Raw genomic sequence first — 27292 nt, 5'->3', positions numbered from 1 at the left:
AAATAAAAAAACAAAAGGGCAAGCGCCTAGGGAGTGTGTGATACACGGAAGTGGAACACATTGCTTGATCTACCATCCGCCCCAGCTCCACGATCCCAGTTACTGTTAACAGAACACATGTTGGGATGACACCCAGCGACGTTGATAATGACGAAACGAGTTTAGTGGCGGTGGGGATGGGTCCAGGCAGTGGACGGTTAGGGAAAAAAGTTCAAGGCAGGAAGGAAGGACGATGATTCAGATGCGCCCATGCCACACGATGGTGGAGCTCCACCAGAAGTATATTTTTATTTTATTTGAATTTTGGATTTTCATTTTGGAGAAGTAATCGCTGCTTAATTATTTCTGTGATATTTTATTTTATTTTCGCTCTCACTCTCTTTTTTATTGAAAAAGAAAAAGTATTACAAAAAAGATTTGAAAAGAAAAGCAAGTCTAATTATTTTTCATGTTTTACACCTTGGTGTGTCCATCCTAGTCCAGAGACTCTGGACTCCTGAGACCCGTGGTAATTGGGGTGTTGGCGGATGAAGTGCGTAGTGAATAATGTTGATGGTGGGGATGATCAGACCCATTGGCAATCAGCAATACATTGAGGTGACTCCAGCTACAATCCACAGCAGGCGAAATAAGGAAATAGGCCGTTCTGCAACGCGATTGGCCAGGAGGGAAGGAACTCAAGCTCCAGCCAGGAAGAATCTGAGAATGGAACAGTAAACGGACAGGTGACGAACCCTCAGTAAGGCCCGTGTGAGTGAGACCGAGAGCCCCATGGGACGAGGAGTCTGGGGCTATCTCCATTACCATACCGTATTACCATGTATCATTGGATTGGGTTGGCCGCCTGAAGTAGAACCCTGCCGCTCTAGGTACATGTAGGTAACTTCATCCAGGTACCTACCGATAGGCAGGGATTTGACCATATCCTACATTAGTGGGAGTAATCCTGCGCTGTGATCAGCTAGGCTTTTAGCAACTGGGGGCTTTCTTCCCTTTAGGTACCTTACCATTCCAGAAATACTTAGTAATCTCCAGGTACAATCTTCTGCGCCCGTACAGACAGGAATGTCGCGGTACAGTCGGTGCGAGAGGAAAGCTCTGACTTCTACTTCTGAACTGGTAGTTGAACCCTGTGGCCAAACACTTCCGTCCTTCCCTTTCCATTTTTCTTTCCCCCTTATCAGCCCCCTTCGAATCGACTCTGTTGATTTTAATTGTCCCCACAAGTTCACCGTTTCCAACTCGTCACACTCACAACGCCTGTTACGCAAGGGTTACCATAATGTGAAAAATGAAAAGTCCCAAGGCTTGCCAATTCCCCTATGGAGTGTGGACTAAGATTTGACGGAGTAAGGTTTCCAAACTTATAACCATTGGTAGGGCAACTACCTAAAACCAGAAGTGTATTACATTACGATGCGACTCCTCCATCCATCTAGGATTAGGATATGTAACAAGGGGGAAAGAAAGGGACAGAACAACTTAGAGGACAGGATTTACCCTCCGATCGATTCCTTTCGGGTTCGCCGGCGCTTATCTCGCCATCCTTGGTTCTTTTTCCTTGTCCAACCGCTCCTCAGTCCTATATTACCTTTTATATTATTGTCACATTGACGTTCGACCGTAAGTTAGTCATCAAGGCTATGTTAGAGCATTGATTACGCTTTACGTCAGGGTATAGTTAAATCAGCCGTAATTATTCGACCTGGATTAGGTGATCATAATCTTTAAGCATGGGATTTCTTCCCAGTAGCTTTATTCCTGAATGTAGAATGTATAGATATGTAACACTCCATAGTTACGGAGTAGATCCAATATTTAGTATAAACTAACTAAACGGTAGAATCTGTGAGAAGTTAAGGTGACAAAACAAAATATAATAAAAAGGAGTCAAGGAAGTAACTCCGTATTTTAGTTGCCATACTCCGCAGACAAGATCACAATTTAATATTCTAATTCTCGGAATTGATTCTGCCTGTCTGTTAATATACATTGTGGAGGCAATGTTTCAACCATCAATATCTGTTTGATCACCGGACACGAGTAGGCAAATTCCCACCTAAAACCTACGATCAGACGGCCACAAAAAATGAGCGGCAACCTGGCTATCTTAAAATAGACAAAGTGACTGACAAAGTTCATGGATAGTCCCTATGTACTTACTCCAAGGCGCAAAAAATTGGCCTCGGATGGAGAGAGTGGGGTTTAGTATCAGACACATAAGTAAAGTCTAGTCTAATTTTTTATGGCGCCTAGCCTTGGTAAGTTGGTAGCTAGCTAGCTAGCTAGAGCTATGTACGGGATAATTGGCGCCAATTATGTATTCTTTATGACCAGTCCATCTGCATCACACTCTCCTACATATGCAAATCCCTCTTCCCATCACACTTAGCGACAAAGAATTTAAGAGGAGAGAAGCACTGATAGATATTAATTCGACTCCGTTATCCATGACTATGAGTACATACACTGCACTCGTTTAATACTAGGACGGGTATCTAGAACTATATGCATGGCCCTTTTTTAGCAGCACACTAAGCCACTAAATAACTCGTATTATTAAGTCCGCTGTTCTACTATCGGTCTGTACCTGACCCTGCCCCTCTCTGCCACTTGGAAGGCTGGGAATTGGATCTGGAAACTGCAGAAATGCCTGATCTTACATCGTCTTACTGCTAAGCTAGAGGATGGAGAGTAGCTTTTCGTGTATATAGCTTTTCAGGTCAATATTAAGATGTGTCCTGACTGTGAGAGGCTGATTCTTTGTTTTACTTTATGTACTAACGCCAGACTGTGTTGACGGACCGGATGAACTGCGGATATATTCCCAGTTAAGGCTGCGCCTGATGATTCCTGCCTAGAACCACAACTGGGTCGTCGGGGAGGTGAATAATTTAAGTGAATAATCGGATAACTTGGGTTAAAATTAAATTTTATTCTATTTTTTTTTTTTTTTTCAGAGTACAAAAATAAAATAAAATAAATAAAATAAAATCTGTGGAACCATGCAATACACGGATGTCATCGACATCATCGACGACTAATCGGACAATTGAGATCATCATATCGTCGCTCTACAAATCAGAACCGGAGAATACAGGACGACAACCGGGAACGCATGTGCAGGCCCACTCCGAAACGCAGGGGTCGGACAGAGACAGACGGACAGACGGACAAAACCGGCCTTAGAAATAACGAGAAACATTTCCAGAAGGTCAGGGGCTGAAGGTTCCTGCGAATGGGCCCCAAGACCGGCCACAGTGGGTCCTCTTCTCCATTTATCCTCATTCCTAAAAAATTATTGGAACTAATCGATCCTTGGCCTAGGGACAGGGATCCTACCATCTAGTCCCATCAATGATTCCATAAAGTGGGCGAGTCAGTGTGTCGCTCACGGACGGAACCTTTTCAAGTCACTAGCTGCCACCGCAGTCCGGCTCCATCACACCTACGTAGGTCCCTTCGTTTGGCTTGCACTTGGCTGACACACTCTCCTTTCCATCTGCCGATCCTTCCCAACAAAGAACCGTGGTTCCATTTGCATACGAGATACCAAACTTGATGTTCTACTTAATTACTACATATCTATGGAGTATCTCCGCTGGTTAAGTTTATTTGGCGCTTACGGGATATTGAGGAAATCATCCTTAGTTTCGTGTAGTCATAAGAATATGGAGTAGTTCGTTACGGAGTATGGAGTACCTAATACTTAATAATAACTATTTAACCCCACCACCCAATAATCCAACATCAATAGGTTATTCTCGGTACGAGATAGTCTTGTCATTTGTATCCCAAGGAGCCACACCACTGTCACCATCACCATCATTCTAGGCGAGATATGAGCAACATAAATTTTTTTCGCTTTTCGCCAGGGATGCGATTACTACCCCCTCACAGTCACTTTCCCCCGCTTTGAACAAGGAATAGAGCACTTGCAGTGTACGGAGGACACTGCACATACACCTAGGTGTTCAGCTCAGCTGTGCTTTGACCATAAAAAACAAACAGCTCATTCAAATTGACGATTCGAATGAGGGGGAGAGAGGGGGAAACTCTTTCCTAGAATCCTAGCACTGGGCTGAGCATGAAACGCGATGAATCATACCTAATTAAGCAAACATAAGAGGAATTATTAATAATAGGACATTAAATCATCCATCTAGACCTAGTTATGGCTGCGCATCTCCGCCTAAACTAATGTACCACGCCTAATCTAGAAATGATGCAAAATGGCGGTCGCCGTCCGAGACATGAGGAGTACACACCAGACATTGGAAGATCTCATTTTTCAGCCATGTAGGGATTTCCCCCTACTAGATGGAGGGGGGACAAGGGATCAAATTGCAACGCAAGATTAGGGAATGTCATAGTCCTGTTTTTGAAAGTAAACAAGAACAGAGAATGTTATTTTACAGGAATATTGTCTTTTTTTATTTTGACACGGTCTGTGCTTTGCGACCGATGGAGTAGGGAATTATTTTTTATTGTTCTTCATTAACAGCGATCCAACCATGTTGGTCCTGCACCTCCACTTCCTTCAAACAATGGAAGAACATTGGCGCTAATTAATTTGGCTTGCCTTAGTGACATGTCATCAGCCACCATTTTTCTTAGATTCCCGTGGAATCTTTTACATACCTAGTCTGTACTACAAGGGAGCTGCTCTGATAGATACAGGGCAATTTTATTGGTGAGCATGATCTGTCTCACATGAAGTGTATCAGTCCCAGCTTGCACCACGGAATTTATCAAGGAAGATTTTAGCATTTAAGCCGCATTGCAAGTAGATAACCGTTTTATGGTGATAAATACTACATCTTGGATTGACTGAGGGGATGAAAAAAAAACATCACCTCCAGTCGCGGTCAGACTTTCATCGGGTTTTCGTTTTCGACGACAGGGCAGATGTGATACGGCACATCTTATATGCCACCTTGCACTTGTGGATTTTCCTCTCTTGCTTGGTAGCCTTGATCCATGCCTCCATATTTTTTTCAAGTCATGGCAATTTTGGAGCTCCCTTCCTCGCTATTAATAATGATCAGGCTGCGTGAAGCGGGGATAGGTATGGCGATAGACCCTCTTGGCGTGGAGAACCAAACTATCCGAGTGGGTCTCGCAGGGCAAAAGGACTTCCAAGATCAACCTATTTACTCCGTACTCCCATATTTAATATGCTGTTCATTTGAATACGGACTACGGCGTGATGGATAGTTGTGCTGATTAAACTACGTACATATATTCTATAAGTCTTGGACCAAATCCAGATTCTTGAGCGAAGGCAGACACGCCTGGGCCAAGCTGCAGGTAGCCATGAGTCAAATGGCATGCATATGTATGCAGGAAGACCGATATAGACAATTCTTGTCATACAGCAAGGAGTAAGAGAGGGGGGAAGTCACCTCGACATCGCGTTTCTGAGATATCCTGCTGCTGCTATGTATGTTTGTATCCCAACAGTACATTAGTGGCATGGAGTACATATACATACATGCATTCTGGATTCCTGCATAGCTCAGATCTTAAAACCTGGTAGTTATACAGAATGTGGTCAGGGTGTAGGTTTAAATTCTCCATATATCTCCATATAAGCCAGCCAGTAAGGATTCATCTCCAATCCTACTTAATCCCTTACTAGACTGGATGATCCTTAGTCCGGAACCCTACCTAACTGCCCAAGCGGTCATAGTAAGCGGACTATGTGAGCCAGGGCGGGCATTCTTCCATACATCCCCACCAGGGCATAGGTTGGTAGAACTACGTACAGTACTGATTGGCAAGAAGGATGGCCCTCAAGTGTGACCCCCCAGGCATGCGTCCACTGCAGATAGGAAATCATGCAGGATACGCACTGTGTACATAATGCCGCAGGCTGGATGTAGCCACATGACCGTAAGTCGAGTCCGCCGTGTTAGTATCTTATAGGGTAGGATCTATGGTTGGGGATGTGCCGTACTGCAGGAATTTGGTGCCGCCGGTCGCATTAAATCTACTCCTTATGGATCCCAAGTGTAGTCTCTGGCCCTGTTCAGCTTCAGGATGTCTCCGCAGAGAACCAACGTCGTCAAGGGATACGAAGCATCTGGTCCCGTTTCATTGCCCTCTAGTGATCTAAGAAATCCAGACAGATCCTTCGTGCAACATATCATCTGACCTTTCCCGGCCAACTTCTCCATACGAAGGCTAAAGATGGCCCGATAATTGTCAGGAAACATTGTGACCCATAGCAGTCGGAGTTCTCCACTGGCTGATTACTGAAACAGGCAAGACAATACTACTTGAGAGTGGATTTAAATAATTTTTTTTTTTTTAAAAAAAAAAAAAAAATAATAAAATAGAAAAGGGCCACAATCATCGGATTCGGTACTAAGATCCTGGCTGCAGTGTCACCGTAGATCAAAGTGGGGCCGGGGTATGGACTGAAGTGTGTAAAATGTAAATGTAAATTGGTATGACAGACCGTATTCTTTGTTATTATTATTGCTCTTATTTGATTATCATCCTTATGTATTTTGCCCAGTCATCACGTGTTCTGTTCCTGTTGCTCCTCCAGGTGGCCTTTTTCCCACTCTCTAGGCCTCGAATACAGCCATCGATCCACCAATAATGACCGCCAACGATGATTGTTTGGCTGTTGGTGGGTCAATCCCAGTGCATGATCAAATAAGGGGCCAGAATTCTAGCCCTTGGCTGTTGTCCACCAGGTACGACAGACTAGTCTATGGATGTGCAGATTTCTCTCCATATCCAACTCATCCGTTGGATCTACTATGGTTTGAATTTTGAAGTACAGACGTACTCCCAGCAGGTAAAATTGGTAGATGATCAAGCTAGGCTTTAGTTTTCAATATCGGCCGAGTGAGTCTACTTGCCCGTGGATTCTCACCATTGTCTATTCCCATTCCATGGATCCATCGTATGGAGCTTTCTTCCCTCCATCCTTTTTAGTGTGTCCCGTCCCGGCACTGAGTGGAAATGCCACATGGCTGAGTCAAAATCCGCGCAATTCCCGTTCTCCTACTGATGGTAACGGTGACGGTGACATTCCCCACCGCAAAAATTCGGTACTCGGTAGCAGTACTCCGTTAGGTAGCTGCTGTTTCCGTCGTCTGGATTGTTCCATATACGGAGTAAATCTCTACCTGCTCCGATTGCGCAAGCCGGGGCTAGATCGCGGGACGAAATAGTTGCCTAATCTGATTTAGCTTGTTCCATCCAGAAAATAACTGGTTTTCCGAAACACACTATGCCTAATATGGGTTCATTCCAGATGCCCGTCCCGAAATTATCGTATTATTGTATCCATCGGTATGGGTCTAAAATTCTGAGCTATCGATCAAAATATATGCTCTGTATAGAAGGTTGAATAGGAAGTCACAAGCACAAAGATTTTCATTAATCGATTCGGCGATTCGCCACTCCTGAGCTTTGGCCTAAATTCATATGGTTTATTCCAAATAGTTATACTACGGTGCATGATATCATTACTTGAGAGCTTTTGTGATAACATACTTATATCATCAAACTGGCACCAAATTACTCTATGTCGATATACCCTGATAACATTCCTGGCAATGATAGTACGTCCAAGACTCAAACCCAGCACTGAATCTATTCGTTAGAGTTTCCTTCGTTTGCCACTCATAAGACAATTAGATATACCAGATATGTCACTCAAGAAAAATACCGCAGCACGCATTTCCCTACTCCATTAGTCAGCTACTATATAAAGCCTTCTAGGCAACGTTGCGTGTACAGAGTAATTTATCGAGTATCTGAATCAGGGTCAGTGACTAGAGAGATGATGATACCAGATGCTTCCTATTACCTTCCCAAACATTATTTTCATTTCTCTTTCGTAGAACGTGCCCGGAATAACGACAGGAGAAACATGGTGTTGGGGAAGTCAGACGGTTTTACTATGTATTGTTCTGCACATAGCATACGCACGGTCGAATTCAGTACATTGGATGACTCGTCAAGTCAGGTTGGGAGTAAGGACGGCCTTCTGCCTCGGGAAGGATGTAGTCTCATGTACTAATCGTTGGTGAACGTCGCAATCAGCGGTGTTGCACCCTTGTTGTAAATACTGGCTAGCAAGGTATAAGGAGACATCTTGAGCTCTTTTGAGAAGTATTTGTCCTAGCCGATCTAATTGAAGAAAAGGATATACTTCATAGTTCATACGCTGGCACTTTAAGGATCAAGATATGCTTCGGTAGTGGCACGGTTGATACGGACAGCAGAAGCCGCAAATTCGAGGAGCTAGTCAGTATTGGAGGTATGGTAATTTTCACTATCCAAAACAACCGAACGTATATCTGCATACCAAACATGTGCTTAGGCGTGTGATACCAACCGTAAGTATAATAGATGAGCTACCTACGGAGTATAAAGGGGCTATATTCAGGTACCTGCTTCGAAATGAGTAGCTACCTTGTAGGTAGTTGGACGTATTTTATTGCAGAATCAAACCGGATCCATACATAAATAATTGCACTCCTATTGATAGAGGGGCAATAAGTGGGCCTGGTAGGATTCTTTGCTGTGGAGCCTGGATATTCGGTGGCTGGTAAACTGGCACGTTGCGGGTTGATCAGTCGGTCAACTATTCTCATTAAGTCGTTGTTGGCCGGCTCCATTATGAGTCTGGAGGTATTAGCATGGATCAAACTATGTAACCAACCATCGAAGTTAGAACCTAGTAGTTATTAGTTAGATTTCTTAGCTTATTGGTAAGATGCGCTAGAACGCTAACTACTCTATTTGTTCCATGCAATGAGTATCCTTTTATACTTTTTTAATGGTAAGAATTCCAGAGGTGGATGTTCCTATGTATCTTAACTAGTATTATACACAGAGCCCTTGATAGAATTGGGCGTTGTAGATTCATTGTGGCTGGAATTAGTAATAAAATCTCGGGTCGCTGCAGATTCCACACAGAAGTGACATGACACAAATTCTATTCAGGGGAGTTTGCAAGGAGGGGAAGGACCCAAGTGCACAGATCTCTAGTGGATTAGGTGGCAAGATGGAGCATACTGCGTATCCATCTCCATCAAGGCAGGGCAAGGAGTTATTATTATTAAGTCCAGAGTACTTAATGTCGTTGCATCTGCTAGGGCGATGTATGGTGATGCCCACCCGGAATGCCATCTAGTTTGTCCTCCATGCCATAGCCACGGTCTTTCTAGGCACCAAAATTATAATATCTACTGTTATTACTAGGCACGTGTTGAAGAGGTTAAGAAATGCCAATGCAAGACATGAACTATCCAGAAGGATCGTTTCTAATAATACACACGACAACACCTCACAGCGCTTACCGAAGAAATGTCGTTTCCTGTATGGGACACAACCACGGTTTGCGGAAAAGAATAGGGATGGGTGGATGGATCTGCTCTTATCACATGAAAAGATTACTATTGTGATTGATTATAAACCATAGCAGTTGTGCATATGCATTCCAAAGTGAATGGCTGTAGTGAGACAAAGGGAGACCCTCATCACCTGTAAGGGTTGTGGTAAATGGTCGGAGTGACGGTGACTGCAGATCACGGGCGGTTCGCTCGTCTCGTCTGGGGTCGCTAAAAAAATCATTTATTAAACGATCCGACTTGCTATCAACATTCTTAGAATCCCATTTTAGTCTCCCCTGGCGTGTCTTGCTGACCTCCCATCATGGCCAAGTAGTTGCCCCAGCTGCTCCCTGTATAACTTACTGTGTACAGAGTAACTCTCCATAAACCAGTAGGTATGCTCAGATGCCCGATCTCCGGATTCCTTGCTACATAAGATGGATTAGTGCAGGGAACTAGCCTTTTTACTTTCTTTTTCTTCCCACCTCCCACTGCGAAAAGGAGCAAGTGGGTCAGACGCCGGTGTTTTCATTCCAGCAAGGCATTTGTAAAGCATCAACTCTCACACCAACTTCCCCCTTCCCCTAAGAGTACAGCCGATACTACACCGGAAAAACGAGATGCCCCCCGCAGTGCAAGAGGAGCCCATCGTGGTTACAGACTAGTCCGGAAATCCAGATTAACCACCCATTTGGTTTTGTTACCCTTGAAGTATCCCATACTATGCGGGGATAGTCGCGCAGACCGGTCCACCTCAATGCCACGGAAAGGTCGCATGATACGATCTCGCTTCTCCCATCGATACATATATGCTTCGTGCTTCGGGCAATAGGTGGGTGAATAATGACCACAGTCCGGGCGCAGATGGCCTTGTGATCTGATCGCCCTCGATACCAACAATCTCTCTAGTCTATCCATCATGGATGGTGCACTTTGCGACTCGGGATGCGCGGCTGGGCAGCAATTGTGGCTGAAGCAGCGTATTTGGACATCTTGTTGGCTGTGGTTGATTGGTATACAGCATGGCAATGTACCGTACCTTTTGTCTAGCATTCTGTCCAGAGATGACGCTCCAACATAAGGCATCAATCAATTCCTTCATGCGAATGGCCCCTTTCAACGATAACATACCTGCATGGCGACGGATAGTTACTGTTTAGTGCCTGATGATGATGCTCTGAAGTATGCACTCACAACCATCTCCTCAAACTACCATAATATATTGGGGACTACGCGATATCTTAGAGAGTAACAGTGCTCCGTGGATTCAGTCTAGACAATTTTTTTTAAGCAATAGTTATTCCATACCGGTAGATCATCACGTGCGAGCCTTCTTGACAAGGATTCGAGATCTGTAGCTAAGTCAGCATATTAAAGCAATGCAAATTGTATCAATGAACGGTCATTTAATCTTTTAGTAGGTGATATGGCACGCCAGGAACTACTCGTCATTGTGTAGTCAACTTGCGACAATGTTTGGTACAAGAATGGCTAAATCATAAATTCCCTGGTGTCTAAAACTTCGTTTAAGATTAGAGATAGCTGGTATGTTAGACCAGATCACCAGATGGTTTTCTGCGTGTGGTATACCACCGTCAAATATATATTCACTCATATATACGCGCATATAGGCGGACCAAACACTGAAGGCCACCAGAACAATATTCCCGACCATAGTCATCATACAAAAATCTCATTGAATCCATCAGTTTACCACTGGCGATGGCGACACTGGATTTTGGTCCATTGACGGGGAGAACCGCCGTGGAGCGACGTCATAGCCGCATCCAGATCCGTTCAACCTCCTCGGCCAACCCGGATATTGAACACCATGAGTCTAGCAACAGGACCTACAATTTCAGATCAGGCAGTCACAATTAATATTGAGTTATGAGTAATGAACAACACTGGAATAATCGTGTGGGTTGCCAAATCGCAGATGATGACAGCGCTGAAGCTGACTGGATTCAAGGTCGATGGAGGGGCAGATATGGACGGCCACCATAAGCTAGAGGTATTGTAGACCATACCCCTGTGGTTTCCCGATTGTTTCCAGATGTGTCTAACAATTATATCATCTGCCGTACTGTAGGTCGTTATCTCGCCGGGTTGTAGCCATCGTCGCAAGTCGTCTCTGGTCATGGCTAGAGATTCAGACCAGAGACCACTTCTGGATCGCCCGGATGAGAAAACAGCTTGCTTTGTACATTCGCTCATTGCAGGCGAATGGGACCCGACACACCAGGCCCGGGATGTGCAGGATCTCGTACATGCAGCTATTGACGATGATATCCTTGTTGAAGAGGACGACGATTTGATCGTCACGCAAACGGGAGACCAGTCGACAAAGAAAGTTGTGCATTCACGTCATCTGACTAAAGCGCAGCTATCTGATATGGCCTGGAATGTGCGCAAGCTGTCGAAGAAGCTGGACAGCATCAAGCTCAAACTCTCAGTCAAGAATGTTTTCATTATCACCAAGGCAGGTGATGAAACTGTCATTGCCCACACAAGAGAAATCGTACAATGGTTCCTGTCCAAGGATCGCAATACTAACTACACTGTCTATGTGGAAAAAAGACTGGAGACAGAGTCAGAATTTGCAGGCCCTCAAATATTAAAGGAAGAGCCTTCTGCAGCAGGGAGGCTCAAATACTGGGATGTGGACTTTGTGCATGAACATGATCATTTGTTCGACTTTGTCATTACCCTTGGGGGTGATGGGACCGTCCTCTACACGAGCTGGCTATTCCAGCATGTGGTACCACCAGTCCTCTCATTCGCACTGGGAAGCTTGGGCTTCTTGACTAAATTTGACTTCAACCAGCACCAGAAGACGCTCGAATCTGCCCTTAAGGACGGGGTTGCCGTAAGCCTGAGGCTGAGGTTTGAATGTACAATCATGAGGAGCAACCCACTACCGGAGGGCTCGGGGCATGTAAAGCGAGATCTGGTGGAAGAATTGATCGGAGAAGAAGTTGAGGGCACCTTGACTCATAAACCGGACAAGGTTGTTCAAATTCTGAATGACGTTGTCCTTGATCGGGGTCCAAATCCAAGTATGGCCAGTCCTGTCATGATCCTGCATCCATCCTTTAGAGACCTTCGCTGACTGGCAACCTAGCGATGTCATCTATTGAATTGTTTGGCGACGATGAATATTTCACGACACTCCTGGCAGATGGAGCCTGTGTAGCAACGCCCACGGGCTCGACTGCGTACAACCTGGCTGCCGGGGGTTCTCTCTGTCATCCAGATAACCCCGTCATTCTCGTCACTGCAATATGCGCTCATACCCTGTCTTTCCGACCGATTATTCTACCAGATACAATCGTTCTACGAATGGGAGTGCCCTACGATGCCCGGACAAGTTCATGGGCAAGCTTTGACGGACGAGAGAGGTGAATGCTGTCGACCAAGGTATTTTCGGCTGCGCTAAATTGACATCCATGATAGGATCGAGTTATTCCCGGGTGACTATCTGACCGTGTCAGCGTCGCGATACCCATTCGCGAATGTTCTCCCCCAAGATCGGCGCGGAAACGGCTGGATGCACAGTATTTCGAAGACCTTGAACTGGAACTCTAGACAAAGGCAGAAGCCCGCGAGGTAGCGTGTAGATATAGACCGGTACGAATGGAAAGGGGGATATCTTTAGCGGTATCTGGGATTATTTTTTAAATATTGTTTTTGAGCACATTGACGGTTTGCTTATCATGATGCATATAGCAGGACTATCTGGGAAATGATACAGGAAAACACCCGTACAGAACCCGTTAATAAATTGAAGATTTATCATAAATACCACACAACCGGCTTCCAGATTCTGGACAAATTGAGTAATTCAAAACGAATAGGGAAAGGCAGGCTGGAGCAGTGGAGGTTGGGATCGATTTTTCACCGTTCGCTAGAAGTTTCGTCGGTCGGTGCGTTTCCACGGCAGCCTCAGGCCGACTATAAAAGGGAGCTTCTTCCTGAAAATTTTTTCTTTCTCTTCACTCACTATCGTACTACATTCTGCCTGAGAAGTTTCATGAACTTCTCCTGATAGCTTTAATGTTTAATAGCATTCATACTTCGGTGCCCTTTACAACATACTAACTGGTAAGTCTTTTTCTTCTTTTCTCTTCTTTTATCATGACCAACTGCCTCCGGGCTCTTATGATGAAAACTTTTCCTACATTCGCAGTTTCCACGCTAGCCGTCGCTTGAACCCATCAAAGACGTGCTCTGTGCGCAATACTTCCTTGGATGTCTGATTAGTTGGTCAATTTCAATGGAATTGAAATGTCTATTTATGGTGTCAAGCCAGTGCTAACAGTGCTTGTGCAGTCTAGGGAACGATATTCTCCGTACTAAGAATCCAAGAGATACCCCAGTTAATATAATTCAATCAAGCTTCTTCAATAAAAAATAATGATATTTGACCTGCATTCTTGTCACTTGAAATCTGTTGTAATTTGTAAATGAGGCTGTAGAAAAGTGGTCTGTAGAAAAAAAACCGAAGTGCACAAGTGGTGATATGCCGGACCGTATAAACTCGATCGATCAACAACTCCACCCGTTCAATTATTGTAGCTTCAGTTCAGAACCAGAACCTGTTCTATGTACTATTCTCTCTGAACTACTGTGTAGATCATCATGAGGCATTGTCACTGATTCAGTCTAATCTTGTTCTGCTCTTACATACTCTCAGCGTCCACACTGTCATCCTCCAACCATGTCACAATCCTCACGACATACTGCGATGCTTTCCTTCAGCAACAGCGGGTCAAATCTATCTGGCGTCGGAGAAAAGCAACAGACTTCACAACAGATCCAGACCGTCCCGCCAACGACCCCCGGATTACGTGTCCCCTCGAACCGCAAGACTATCTACGACCGGCACCTGAACCGGAGTCGCAATGCAGAACTCAGCCGGGCGAGCTTTGCATTCCTATTCGCAGAGATGGTTATCTATGCCCAGAGACGGGTAACAGGTATACAGGATTTAGAGAAACGGTAAGTGAGGGTCGAATGGTTACTGGGAGTGTTGTACTGAACCCGACAATCCATCAGTCTGAATGAACAAGGGTACCCACTGGGTCTCCGTCTCCTTGATCTTCTCTTCTATCGTACTATGTCCAGTTCTACCTCTTCATCGCTGTCCAGCTCGTCGACTTCCGCCTCGCCTCCCAATAGGCCTCTCCGCGTTCTTCCCCTGCTGCATTTGATCCACGGCCCCCTCTGGCGACTCCTATTCAATCGGTCCGCCGATGCCCTCGAACATTCGGTGTCCCCTGACACTCCTAATGAATACATGATCACGGACAACGACCCGCTCGTCAACACCTATATCAGTGTTCCCAAGGAGATGAACATGCTCAATTGTGCCGCCTTTGTGGCTGGGATTATTGAGGGCGTTTGTGACGGGTGTGGTTTCGAGGCCAAGGTTACGGCCCACAATCAACCGACAGAAATGTGGCCTAGTAGAACAATCTTCCTTCTACGCTTTGGCGAGATCGTCATGGAGAGAGAAAAGGTGCTGGAAAGAGCCGGTGTGAAATAACTACTTTCACTTACCCACTAAATGACTTGCGCGGTGTTTTCTTATGACGGAGTTGATGTCTCTGGTGGATCTCTTTCTAGGAACTAATCATATAATAGATGAAGATCTATAGGCTGCAGTGCCAGTTAGGCCTGGCTCGGTGTTAAGGTGCCTTACCAGTTGGAAAAGGACGCTATTCAAGGCAGTCAATCTACAGCGGCGGTATTACGTCGATTCTCTGTTTGAAGGGGCCGCTGGATCCGGCTCATGAATACTGCGCTGGAGGCTATTGTGTATATGAAACGGATGACTGGTTTGGATTTACTGTCCAGTTTATCGACTGGAAGGCATCCCGGTATAAATTCATTACCTCCACAAGGCCTCATTAAATACAGGAAGGAGAAATAAAAGCCACGACACGTCAGTTTCTCAATGCAGTGCGTCATAACCTTAAACCACCCATGCTTTGAAGATACCCAGAAACGCCGATAGGAATAGAATGGTTTTATTTGCATGTCTTCTGCGTCTTACGTATCACTGGCTACCCGTCTTCGCTTGTCACGGTCTTCATAAGGCGAAGGGCTTCGTTTCCTGCGACTGCTATCATCAGGCCGATGTTGATCTCCCAAGCGTTCACGGTCATAACGGTCTCTGCGACCTCGTCGGGGAGAATAAGATCTAGAACTCGACCGGCGTCTCTCGCGGACTGGACCAGCATTGGCGCCCGTAGGGCCTGTGGGACGGTCATCTCTGCGATCAGGAATGAATCGTTCGTCCGTAATCCCTTCTGGAACACCATCGCGACGACGGAATCGATTGTTGAACCCATCTCCAAAGCGTCCGGTATCCTCTGTTTTCAAATCCCTGTATCGTGTCCGTCCCTTCTTTCCAAGCTTCGTCATATCACGGATCTGCATGTACTGAGGCAAGGTTTCGCGCGCAACATCATCCGCGAATCGAGCCCCCATGATATTTCTCTGATCTAGCCCTTCACGTTCCATGTCGTCGCGGAAGAAGGCACCCTTATGGAAGTAACGCTGCATAAATCCAGTTTGCCCACGAGTAGCTTCCTTTTCTTCTTTCTGTTTGGCAATAAACTCGCTGTCTTCGCGCTCGCGCTCCTCCGCGGTCAAGTTTCGGCGACGCTCGATTTCTTCTCGTTCCTTTTCGGCGGTCTCGATCGCTTCGCGTTCTCGCTTGATCCGCTTAAGCTCCCGGAGTTTCCAAGCTGCGTACTCCCCCTCTGGGTCTACTCCATCTTTATCATCAATAGATCCTTCCTCGCCATGTTCTAGCTCGTCGTCATCCCAAGCCCGGTTCGCCGTGTTCCGAGCGATGGCATCCTTCTCCAGCTGATCGCGAAGTAGCATATCGGCTTTTTCCTTTCGACGTGAATCAGTCTCTGTGGCAGAAGCTGTAGCAACTTTAGGCGCTGTTCCTTGTCCATCTTGTACATGTTTTGCGTTGTTCCGTTCATCCTTTTTGATAAATGTAGGTCGTAACATAATCCTTCGCGGAGCTTCATCCTCAGAGCTGCTTTCTTCCTCAGAACTCTCCTCCTCCTCTTCCTCCTCGTCTTCTTCCTCTTTACCTATCCGTTCAGTCGGTTCTGAGATTCGAACTTTACCCGCAGCACCTTCACTGTCGCCAGCAACGCGAGGTGCCACTTTCACTTGCTGTTGGTCTTCTTCATTATCCTCCTCTTCTTCCGTCACAAAACCCTCCTCATCGTCATCTTCATCCTCTTCAAGGCTCACATTCTTAACCCATTTCGTAACAGCGCCGGCAGGAAATGAACTCGCCTTGGGCGCCGCCCGAGATCGCGCCAACTGCCGCTGCCTCTCCCGTTGTCGCTGCTGTTCTTGCCTGCGTCGCTCTTCTTCCTTAATTTTTTCCTCATCGTATTCTTCCTCATCTTCTTCCTCGGATGACGGTTCCTCGGCGATAGGCTTTCCAGGTCGATATCGGCCGGGTCGGATGGGGTTTGCGGTCATCCCACGATGGGAGGAAGGTAGAGGGGGGGGCATATCGGGGATTTAATCGAATAATTTATGAATGAAAAATAGGAAACAAATATGGTGTCTATTGTATATTATGTAGACCACGTAGTGGTGGGTTGAATCGTATTATCATCCATTCTTTGCGCTGCACCGCCTGACTGGAATTATTAACCACGTGACTGCGCGTCTCTCGCGGCGCGACTCTATCTTTTACTTTCGGAGTACGAATATCAGAACCATCTATCCTAACCTACTTAAATCAAATCAACCCAAACAAATCCAAGACGTTATCATCAAAACCAACTAGACACAAATCTAACAGACCGAAAGAAAAGAAGAAAGAGAAGAAAGAAATGTCGCTCCAAACCCCCCGCGTCCTCCCCGCCCATCTTCACGCTTTCCATCCGTCCAATACCACCGGTCCTCGATCCACAAATACTGTGCGTCTCCTGGGCACGGTGACCTCCCTCCGCGGCGACACTGCGACCCTCTCATGTGGTACCAATGGCGACGTGAATCTGGTTCTGAAGGCCGATTCACATCTCCAGATGGGGAAGTTGGTGGAGATTGTTGGGAAGGTTACGGATTGTGAGGGGGTTTGTTCCCTTTTCTTCTTTTAACTCTGCTTATTTATTGGTTGCGTTATTGGGTGTTTATGTTTTTATGGTTTTTTTATTGATGTATTGTCTCTGGATATAGCTGATTGATTTGATAGGGAATTGGTGTTAGGGTTCTTGGGAGCTTTGATTGGGGGAGTCCGGAGAAGTGTGGTATGTTTTTATTTTCATTCTATTTATTTATGTTTATACCTTACTGGCCTAACGAGTATAGATTACAAAATTTACGAAAGTTTGGTGGATGCGACACATCGGGTGAAATCGATCTTTTATGATGAATGAACATACCTATTTTTGGCGTGTGGATACTCTTATGCTCCTCACTGGAGATGTACGTTGGAAGATAATTGTCTGCCACTACACGGCTTTATGATATCCTTGTTGTATCGAATTGAACTTCGTACTTTACGATTATGGACCTTTGTTTTACTAAACCTACATAACAATGGACAGTCATTCCCAGTAGTCATCATTCATTCGTCCATTTCAGATATCAGGTAATCGTAGCATGGTGGATTTCGCCATGAACTGAAGAATAATACTATTTAAAGAAAAAGAAAAGAGTGTTCGCAGGTGGCACACCACTACCATCAAAAACATAGGCATAAGACATTAACATAAAACCAAAGTCCCGGAGGCAATATGGGTAATCTAAATGACAACACAATAGACAATAGCCGGATCCACCGCTAAACGCCATCGCTGGTATCACATAGTAAAATGAGATGATGCAATGACAGACATTCCAAGACACCCGTCGTAAAATAATCGACAAAAAAGAAACTCATGAAGCATTATTCGCACTTGGCGCCTTGTCTTTATTGCTCAGCTCCTCCGCCGATGGCTTGGTTTTGATGCCTAGAGCCATGAGGTCGGCATTGAGTGAGTCGGATCCGAAAAACCCAGAATCTAAGATATTGGAGTCCGCATAATCGAATATATCAAATTGAGATGCGTCGATGTTTTCCTTCCCCATAATGGGATCGGACAAAATTGCGCTGATGAGGTCTGTAGAATCGTGATTCTGCTCCTCGTCTGATCCGGCCGGCGAGACATAGTCCGACGGGAGCCAGTCAGCCCAGTTGCTGCTCGATGGGCACTTGGACGCCTCAAACGCAAACAGGGAGTCGGCCTGCGTCGCAGAAGCTGCATCCTCCGAGAAGATATCAACCACCATATTATCCATCGCCCCAAACGCTTCAGTGCTGAATGCATCATCGGGTAAAGAGGGCAGCTCGGACATCTGCGAGCGGGTGTGCTTGGGCGTCTTGCCCTCGCGCGGCGTTGACCCAGGACTGCTTTGAATGCGCTGCAATCTTTGTGCAGTAAGCTTAGTCGGGGACAAGACGTCCTTACGCACTTTAGACGATGACGGCGAATTGTATGGTAAGGAAAGTCGCTTTTCACTCATCAGACCTGCGCGAGGATTCCGTCGCCGGGGGGTAGGGCTGGTGGGTAGATCAAACTCGAACGAGGGGCTCTCGAAGAGGTGGTCCAGGTCGGCATTGCTTCTGTTTTCTTTGCCCTGAGGTCGCTTGTCCGATTCACGAGACGCGATACGAGGACTACGTCTCGGACTGTTCAAGACTGAATCTCCTAGAGCTTTCAAAGGCCCCACTCCCTCTTGCGAATTAGGAAACAGTACTCTCCGCACAGGCTTGGGAGTAAGAGATTTCTCACCCGCTGCAGAACTGTTGTTTTGAAGATTCCGGGCAGGGCTAGATTGAATAGCCCGCCGAAGCGCCTCAATCGCATCTTGCTCTTGCCAGCGGTTCTCAGCGTTGTCTGATGACTTCCGGGGCTCTAAGCTGTTCGCTCGACGCCGTTTTGATGGTAGGTCTTCCACGTCGTCATCATTCTCCTGGGTATTCTCGCTATTGTCTTTGCGGGCTTTGTTGTTGATATTTTCTGCGGGTGGTGTCGTGGGATCTTCGACGGCCGGTGACGATGCATCAGACACACCAGGGGACGATGCATCCGCTTTGGCTGATTCAGTTTTGTTGCTGCTCCTCGTCGCAGTAGTGTTGGTTGATAACGGGCCGCCGGCCTTACGATTCCTTGGGGGACGTTTTCTCTTGTTGCTGGAACATTTGTTCCACTTGTTCTCAGGGCGCATGCACTTGAACTTGTGAAGCCAGAGTCCACAGGCTTGATTCTAGTGTCAGTAAAACTAAAAAAAAAAAAAAAAAAAAAAAAAAAAATTTAAAAAAAAAAAAAAAAAAAAAAAAAAAAAAAAAAAAAAATTTGAAGCATATTAGTAACACTTACGATTGCAAAGAAGGATTTGAACGAAGTCGTTATCGGTATCAGCCAGGCTTTTCTTGTAGATTTTGAATTTAGTGACCCTTTCTTGGTCGTCTCGCTCCAGAGCCTGCCAGAAGAACATGGTCGGATCTTTTGTGAGCTCGTTGGCTTCCTGCTCGCTGCCAGTGATCTCCTTGGACCACGCCCGACGCCAAGTAGGGGTTTCAATCACGCCACAGTTTTCACAAAAAGGGGGCGCTTGCCCGTCACGGATGCACTTGTCAAGACGCGCCTGAACCTGTCTGAGCCGTCTCGCACCTGCTCCACTCCGTACCTTGCCATCCTCGGTCACGCGTTGCGCAGAGGGAGTCTCAGCGGTAGAGAAATCGCTCATGGGACCATGTGAAGACATAACTGGATCACTTGCTGGAATTGCATTCATCAGCTGTTCTAGCTCACTCTGGGAAATCGGAGCAGGGGCCAGCGGCTTGGGTGCCTGTCTGAAGCTGGATCGTGAAGATGGTCTTGAACCTGCCACACTGGGAGGGCCTCGAGAGGGTGCAGGCGCACTTTCTTTGAGTTCTTTAACAGGCTGCTCCGGCAATCCACTGCTCGCAGCGCTACTTTCATTTTGGTCTTCAGTATTTTCCTGTACATTAGCAGGTGACCTGGCCTGCACTGCTGGACGCACATTTCGTTTTTCCTTCGGTACATCGTTGGAGACTGGCGGTGGACATTCGTCCAATGGGGTGCCGATATCTTCGTCTAGGAGTTCATCTATGCCCCCACTCATGAAACCCGAATCGGGATCAGTAGCCATAGGTGGGAGAACGGGACTGGATCGGTTGGGAAATCCACAGTCGAGGACAGGAGGAGACGAGGGCATGCTGAATGAAGGCTCAAAGAGACCTTGATACCGGGACTCTTCCGGCGACTGTGTATGATGTTCCCCGGGTGTCTGGTCATCACTCACAGGATAGGGTGATGTGTACCGAGTATTGCTTTGAACGGATGACTCGCGCAAAGCGCTCGGTGGGGGTCGTACTCGGCGAGGGAGATCATTTGCACCAGAGATAGGGGTTGGGGGACGAACGGGCTCCTCACTCGAGTTCTGAGCAGCGGCAATGGAAGGGTTGATTGGCGTAGGACGATGGATGCGAACAGACGCAGCGGTGCTGGCCGCTACCCGCAAGGAGCTAGGCTGCCTCTCGATATTCAGGTCAGACTTTCCAGGCCACTCTGCTCGGTACAACCTAGCTCGTCTGCGAGGCTGTGAGTCCGCCGATTCATCATAGCTAGCGTAGCCCGATTGAACGGATCCCCGACGGCTGGGGTAGCGTGCGTCGGAAGCGAAGTCCGATTCACGCATAGAAGCACTAGAGGAAGGACGGATGATATCGCCTTGAATTCTATCGGCCTGTTGTACTTGCTGCACTGCGTGTTGGTCCTGCTGGAATGAAGGGTTCTGGCCCAGAGGGGTGGGAACCCTGCCAGTGGGCCCTAAAGCTGACTGTGCTGGTGATATTGATCGGTAAGGCGCATTTGCAGGCATGGATGGTAATTCCCTCGGGGTGGATCCCTCGCTGAGCAGTTGATGAAATCGCTCGATCCCGGAATGATCCATGGGAGAAGCTGTCCGGGCCGAGTCTTGAATGTGTGAAGGGGGCATATTGGGATTCTGACGGAGAAAATTTGACCAGCTTTGTGTGTCGAAGTCACGAGATATGGGGCTGCTAATTTCCCGATATTTTTGCATACTATCGAGGTACTCGTTTTGCATGACGGTAGGAACTGGCACCAGCCGCAATTTGACCTCCAACGTCTCTTGTGCTCCCTTCGAGAAAAGACCCAGTCCATTTTTGCAGACCCGACCAGTTACCATGGTCTTGGATTGGTGGGCAGGTGCATTCGGAGTGGGAGAAGCGGAGGCAAGAAGCCAAGATAGCATTCCTTGACCGACGAGGGGCGTCTCATATTCCGAGTAGTCATAGGCATATACCGTATAATCCTGTCCAAGTTGTGCCACCAACTCCGGGCTGTAGCGGAAGCAAGTGCCAGTGAGTATTAATACTATCTATAAATAAAGGAAGGGAGACCGACCTAGCAGAGACAATGGCTTGAATGCAAGTTTTCAACTCGATCACCCCAACCTGAGTTTTTTCATCCAAGGCCGCGGTCTGAATGTCGAGAAGGTGAGGCCATCGGGCCAAGCAGTTGGTTTTACTGGCATCGTCAAACGTATAGAGTACCTTCACTATAGATTTAACAGCCCAATGGTCAGCACCTCCCTAGCGTAAAAAGGGGAAAAACAGACACTCACGCCTCATGGGCCGGACGGAAATTCCGTCCTGAGATTCCATGCCACCAAAATTGAGATATCAACCATAAGCAAAACTAGAAAAAAGATAATGCAAGCCGATAGATAGGAATTGTGTCGAAAAAGGGAGTGGGAGGATTCAAGGATGAATATTGGTCGGAGTTGGTGTCGAAAAATTGCCGCAGCGTGACTAGGAAAAGAGAGAGGAAGATTGAAGCGAAGCAAGGTACCGATTCTAATGCACGATTCTCGCCTTATCGACCACCCAGGCCGATCTAATCGGAGGGGGCGTCGACTGGGAGAAAGCACCGGTATGTAATGCCACAGGGCGCGCGGGGAAATAGCTAGTTGGAATGCCAGGTCGGGACGAGCGAAGGGAGATGCGTTGAAGGTCGGAGGAGAAGAAGAGAGGGATGGAGAGAAAGGAAGGAGATGCAGGAGGTGCAGTACGGTACATGTACTTTTCACTCTCGAGGGGAAGTCGGGAAGTCAGGAAGTAGGAGCAAGCTGGAGCGAGGTTGGGAGGAAAGAAGAGAAGACGCCTTGCATGTCTAAAAGGAAGTAATACTTCAAGAGCGTGTCGCACGCGACGTGACCGCAGCCAATCGTGACCTCGGGAAGCGCCGCCTCGCAAACACGGCAAACACGCACCACGTGACTCTCCAAGAGCCGTGACAAAGCTGATCTAATAGTCGTAGTCTGTCAAGTCGAAAAAGAGCCAACAGCTTGCTTGCTGCCAGTCGTCCCCTTCTTATATTCGGCCGCCATGTCTACCGATCCCAAGATCCAGTAATTACCCCTCTTTTCCTTCCATCCTATTTGCCGCCTATGACTCATTTATCTCGTCCGTCATGGCGTAATCTCTGATCAATCTCATGCTAACTTGGTACCACAGAGACCTGCTTAACAAGCCCAAGAACGAGCTCACGTACGTCCCATCCCCCCAATTTTATCTTTTTGCATGTGTCTCGTCCCTATGTCCCGCCTTCTGGAAGATATTTCCTCTGGCAGAGGGTCTCACATGATGACACCATACACGCCTTGCGGGATATACGTTTGCCGCGACTCTCATTCCATCGCAGACATTAACCAGCTAACCTATCAACCCGCAAACTCAGTGAATATGAGGTCTCTCTCGTTGAGGAACATGAGCTCACGTCCGGTCCCCTCTCTCTTCTCCAAACTGCGACGCGCACACACACCCAGGTTTTGATCTCTTGCCGAAACAACCGTAAGGTATGCGAATCTCCTCTCTATCTACTGCACACCTTTCCCCCCTCTCCCGAGAATCCGGCTTATCCACATCAGTCCATCACCTCGCCAGAGAGACTTCTGTTTGCTGACCATCCCACTAGCTACTCGCGCGTGTCAAGGCTTTTGACCGCCACTGCAACATGGTGCTGGAGAACGTGAAGGAGATGTGGACAGAAAAGCCCAAGGGTGGTAAGGGCAAGGGCGTTAACAAGGACCGTTTCATTAGCAAGATGTAAGCTTTTTCTCCCTATCACTCTCTTCCCCGGGTTCCTCAGGACCGTCTCTAATAATGCCATCTACACGTATAGGTTCTTGCGTGGCGATTCTGTTATCCTCGTTCTGCTCAGCTGAACGGGGCCTCCTCGTCCAGTGCACGTGACGTGCGAAATCTGTTGGGATTTGGATTTGACTTCGACACCTTTTTTCTCCGTTAAGAAGTTTAGAGTCGGAAGGACGATCTACGGTTGAACATCGATACCCTCTTCTGCGATTTCCGAGGTTTCTTTCTAAGTCACTCATCACCCATCACTCCTTGGTTGGGCCCTCTCATCCGCCTATCAAACTAGAAAGAGACCTCATCTCTTCGTCTTTGATTCCCTTTACTTGGGATCTATTCTATCCGTATCCGATATTTCTTTTAAATTATGAAAGGGGCAAAACTGGCGTTTTCTGGTCAAGTATTTTAAATTAAAAAAAGTGCGGTAGAGTGTTTCATTTTCGTATATCAAATAATTTCACCTAGGGTCTCCCTCGATAGAGTGGTCCAAGACTACTCGTTATCGACAAAGGATCGAATAGGATGGGATGAGTGAGAATGGATATTTTACTTGAAATTAAAACCGAATGTAATAATAAAATATAAGGTCACTTACAGAGTGACAACGGAGGATATAAGTGTCGATCTCTTGATGTAGGATATCTATTCATTGCTAGTCATGCGTAGATTTCACTTAGGAAATTATTTATTCATTCCAAAACCAAGGTTATTATTAAATCAAAGAATAGAAACACCATAAGTTAGAAAATAAAAATAAAATAAAAGTAGATATCAAATATCTGCCCAGAAGAATCATGATCGTCATCAAGTTATTATAAAAAAGAAGGGCAAAAACACCATCAGATGCACTATATACTGTTAAAACCGAAAAGGTGCATGACTAGACAGCCTCCGCAATTCCAGTCAAGAACTCACTGAGCCCGTAAGCACCAGGATCAGGAACTTTGCCCACCCATTCATCTTCGCTGCCCACATAGACGGACCGTCCCAAGCTGGCTTTCATACTCTTAGTCGCTTCGGTACCGTTTTGCGCAGCCTTGGCCGCAGCGTGGACATCCTTAGTCTCCAGGAGGGTATTGCAGAAGGGGACCAGAGCGTCAATCAGTGTACGGTCGCCAGGCTGAGCAGGAGTGTACTTTCCAAGGGCCTTGATTGAATAGCTGAGTGCCTTCGACCAGACGTCAGCAGTGGCGGGTGCGGGCGTATCACTATCTTGTTCGCGAAGCCCGTGAGCCAGAGCGTTTAGGAAGATCGCATAGATAGCACCTGAAGTGCCGTCCATGGTGTTTTCCACAACAGTGACAATGCGATTCACCGCGTTCACCACGTCATCCGTGATCTTAGATGAGGGGTCCTGCAGGAGCGAAAGAATAGCCTCTGCGCCACGTTTCAAGCCTACACCACAGTCACCGTCTCCGACAATGGTGTCATAACGGGTAACCAACGGCTCTGCATCGATGACACGCTTGAGACCAGCCCCTAACACGTTCTTGAGAACAGCCGGATCCACTATACAGTTTTCAGGTCAGTATTTTTCTTATCACACGTAAGGCTATCAACATACACTTCAGGTTGCTAGGGTTTTCTTCAGCAAGCTTTGTTTTCTTGAGTTCCACTGGAGCATCGGTACGGCGAGCCCAGGTAGATGCATGGATAGGAGCGGACCATCCAACTGCCTCCGCGGGAGCATCAAGGAGCTCCAAGAATGATTTCCCGGCACCGAGCCCTGTGTCTGCAAGCTTCAGCAGGGATATACTGAAGCCAAGCCCATTTAGGCTGGTCAAGAATGTTCCTTGAATGACCCGGATTGGCTTGATACTATGGTCTCGTTCGAGTTGGCGATAGACTTCATCTGTGATAGCTGAAAGCTCCAGAGTGCTGACGGCGCCCAAGTTGTTGATCAGGAGTACAAACTCATCTCCCGGTTTGTGCGTGAGGTAAGCACGGTCGGGATCATTGTGATCCAAGATCTGTAGGAGCATGGTCTTGACTAGCTCCGGAAGCGTGGCTTTGACTCGATGGGATCCAGGCTCATTGTGGATGCCCATTCCGACCTCAATTTCACCTTCTGGCACGGAGTCATCCTGGATAGCCCTACCTGGAATGTGGACATGCTCCAGGGAAGAACCAACAGATGCAAGGTTAGCATTCGCCAACCGAGCAGCGTTATAGACCTCTTCGAGAGATCCACTAAGTCGGCGTCAGCGCCACACAATACCAAAAGAACCGTGCAGATACAAGTTCAACTTACCCGGCCTCTGCCAAAGCACCGACTATCTTTAAAATCAGAATTCCACCACCAATACCACGTCGCCCGACTTTCCCACCCTTCTTCTTGCCAACGCCGACGTCATCGTTGATGGCGAAGAACTCGGTTTTTATTCCTGCGGCTCTGGCTTTTTCCGCAGCCATACCGAAGTTCAAAACATCACCGGTATAGTTCATGGGGATGATGAGGACGCCCTTCTCGTTGTCGACACAATCTATAGCAGCCTTGCGAACTTGCTCCGCAGCCGGAGAAGCAAAAATAGTGCCGGCCGCGGACGCATCCAGGAGACCTTTACCGACATATCCTGCAAAGGCCGGCTCATGGCCTGAGCCTCCACCGGAGACGATAGCGACCTTGGATTTCGTCGTTGCATCGGGGCGACGGAAAATGATCTTATTCTCGGGGTCAAAAGCGAGGGACGGGTTTGTGAGGGTGAGAGAATGTAGGGCAGTAAGAACCAGGTGGTTTGGGTCAGAGAAGAAGTGTTTAGCTGAATGGCTGCATTAGCGTATGTCTGAAGCAAGATATCTGGGGATGTGGAGAACATCTGATATCACGATGATATATGGGTCTGATCGTCAGGAAGGAACAGAAACAAGGTTCATAAACAGGAACAAATGACAATAGCAATGCAAAACCCCACTTGGGCCAAAAACAAATTAAGATGAGGGAGCATACTCTGCATTGTGAACGGATTGCGTAATAATGACTACGGCAAATAGATAAATTGCTCGAATCCGGATTGGATGCTCTGAAAGTCACACCGTCTTCAAAGTGGATAAGATCGGAAGGGACTGGTAGGAACCGGACGAGAGATAGAGAACAGAAGGATATCTGTTTAGCAAGATGCTATTGCCCCTCCTTTTATAGACCAGGTCCCCTCGTTCTGAAAGCAAACAAGGGTGGTTCGGGCCAATTTCTAGGCGAATTTGCTCGAAAGAGGATATCCGGAATAAATCGCAGCGGCTACACCAGGCCGATAGGCGAATATCGTGATAGCGCAGTTGGGATGATCGCTTTTCAGTCTGTCAGTGGCGAGGAAAAAGTGGAGTAGAGTTCACTGGAATTACGCATCTGTCTGCAGAGAAAAATGGGGAATCACAGGGAGTGAGGGGATGATCATTAGCCAGTGGAACTCACGGTGATTTGACAGGTGGACCAGGCTTGATGGGAGTGCAATTAGAGGGTATCTATGAATCTAGTTGGGTATGTGTACGAATTTCTCGATTCTAGAGATGCTGGCCACTGGATCAAGGTATTAGACAGAGGATAGATGGATGAATGGGAAACCCGAGACCGAATGGCTTTAAGAAGGGCAGGACAGGAGAGAGAGATGTATAGGTCCTAGGAGAGAGAGGGGAGGGGAACAGCAGTGGGATAAATACCTCCCCCCAAGAGGCTGCAATCGCTATTTCATAACTCGAC

At 47.0% G+C, this 27292-nt stretch overlaps 8 protein-coding genes across 8 annotated transcripts; 4 read left to right on the top strand and 4 right to left on the bottom strand.

Moving 5' to 3' along the window:
- Positions 1 to 5999: 5999 nt before the first annotated feature.
- On the bottom strand, positions 6000 to 6218 carry ATNIH1004_001523 (uncharacterized protein; the record flags this gene model as incomplete). The annotated part of the gene is made up of 2 exons (XM_033566222.1): positions 6000 to 6106; positions 6158 to 6218. The coding sequence occupies 2 exons, from the start codon at positions 6216 to 6218 to the stop codon at positions 6000 to 6002; spliced, it is 168 nt and encodes a 55-aa protein (XP_033431979.1).
- Positions 6219 to 11259: 5041 nt separating this feature from the next.
- On the top strand, positions 11260 to 12975 carry ATNIH1004_001522 (putative NAD+ kinase; the record flags this gene model as incomplete). The annotated part of the gene is made up of 4 exons (XM_033566221.1): positions 11260 to 11376; positions 11455 to 12421; positions 12487 to 12763; positions 12819 to 12975. 4 exons carry the CDS (start codon positions 11260 to 11262, stop codon positions 12973 to 12975), a joined length of 1518 nt encoding a protein of 505 aa, XP_033431978.1.
- Positions 12976 to 14082: 1107 nt separating this feature from the next.
- Positions 14083 to 14910, top strand: TRAPPC5 (trafficking protein particle complex subunit 5; the record flags this gene model as incomplete). Its single annotated transcript, XM_033566220.1, has 2 exons — positions 14083 to 14363; positions 14421 to 14910. 2 exons carry the CDS (start codon positions 14083 to 14085, stop codon positions 14908 to 14910), a joined length of 771 nt encoding a protein of 256 aa, XP_033431977.1.
- Positions 14911 to 15416: 506 nt separating this feature from the next.
- Positions 15417 to 16916, bottom strand: ATNIH1004_001520 (microfibrillar-associated 1 family protein; the record flags this gene model as incomplete). Its single annotated transcript, XM_033566219.1, has 1 exon — positions 15417 to 16916. One exon carries the CDS (start codon positions 16914 to 16916, stop codon positions 15417 to 15419), a length of 1500 nt encoding a protein of 499 aa, XP_033431976.1.
- A 326-nt stretch (positions 16917 to 17242) lies between these two features.
- On the top strand, positions 17243 to 17720 carry ATNIH1004_001519 (putative ssDNA binding protein Ssb3; the record flags this gene model as incomplete). The annotated part of the gene is made up of 3 exons (XM_033566218.1): positions 17243 to 17485; positions 17605 to 17659; positions 17716 to 17720. The coding sequence occupies 3 exons, from the start codon at positions 17243 to 17245 to the stop codon at positions 17718 to 17720; spliced, it is 303 nt and encodes a 100-aa protein (XP_033431975.1).
- Positions 17721 to 18290: 570 nt separating this feature from the next.
- ATNIH1004_001518 (putative GATA transcription factor (Ams2)) lies at positions 18291 to 22110 on the bottom strand (the record flags this gene model as incomplete). The annotated part of the gene is made up of 4 exons (XM_033566217.1): positions 18291 to 19492; positions 19775 to 21786; positions 21851 to 22004; positions 22071 to 22110. The coding sequence occupies 4 exons, from the start codon at positions 22108 to 22110 to the stop codon at positions 18291 to 18293; spliced, it is 3408 nt and encodes a 1135-aa protein (XP_033431974.1).
- A 723-nt stretch (positions 22111 to 22833) lies between these two features.
- SMD2 (small nuclear ribonucleoprotein Sm D2) lies at positions 22834 to 23672 on the top strand (the record flags this gene model as incomplete). Its single annotated transcript, XM_033566216.1, has 5 exons — positions 22834 to 22856; positions 22963 to 22995; positions 23186 to 23303; positions 23423 to 23553; positions 23630 to 23672. 5 exons carry the CDS (start codon positions 22834 to 22836, stop codon positions 23670 to 23672), a joined length of 348 nt encoding a protein of 115 aa, XP_033431973.1.
- An 806-nt stretch (positions 23673 to 24478) lies between these two features.
- ATNIH1004_001516 (putative dihydroxyacetone kinase (DakA)) lies at positions 24479 to 26552 on the bottom strand (the record flags this gene model as incomplete). The annotated part of the gene is made up of 4 exons (XM_033566215.1): positions 24479 to 25107; positions 25163 to 25788; positions 25850 to 26357; positions 26546 to 26552. The coding sequence occupies 4 exons, from the start codon at positions 26550 to 26552 to the stop codon at positions 24479 to 24481; spliced, it is 1770 nt and encodes a 589-aa protein (XP_033431972.1).
- Positions 26553 to 27292: the final 740 nt, after the last annotated feature.

This window comes from Aspergillus tanneri (genome assembly GCF_003426965.1).
Source record: "Aspergillus tanneri strain NIH1004 chromosome Unknown AapTan_2_pilon_pilon_pilon, whole genome shotgun sequence".
NCBI lineage: Eukaryota > Fungi > Ascomycota > Eurotiomycetes > Eurotiales > Aspergillaceae > Aspergillus > Aspergillus tanneri.
The sequence above is the reverse complement of the archived record's forward strand: the minus strand, read 5'-3'. Positions and strand labels throughout refer to the sequence as shown.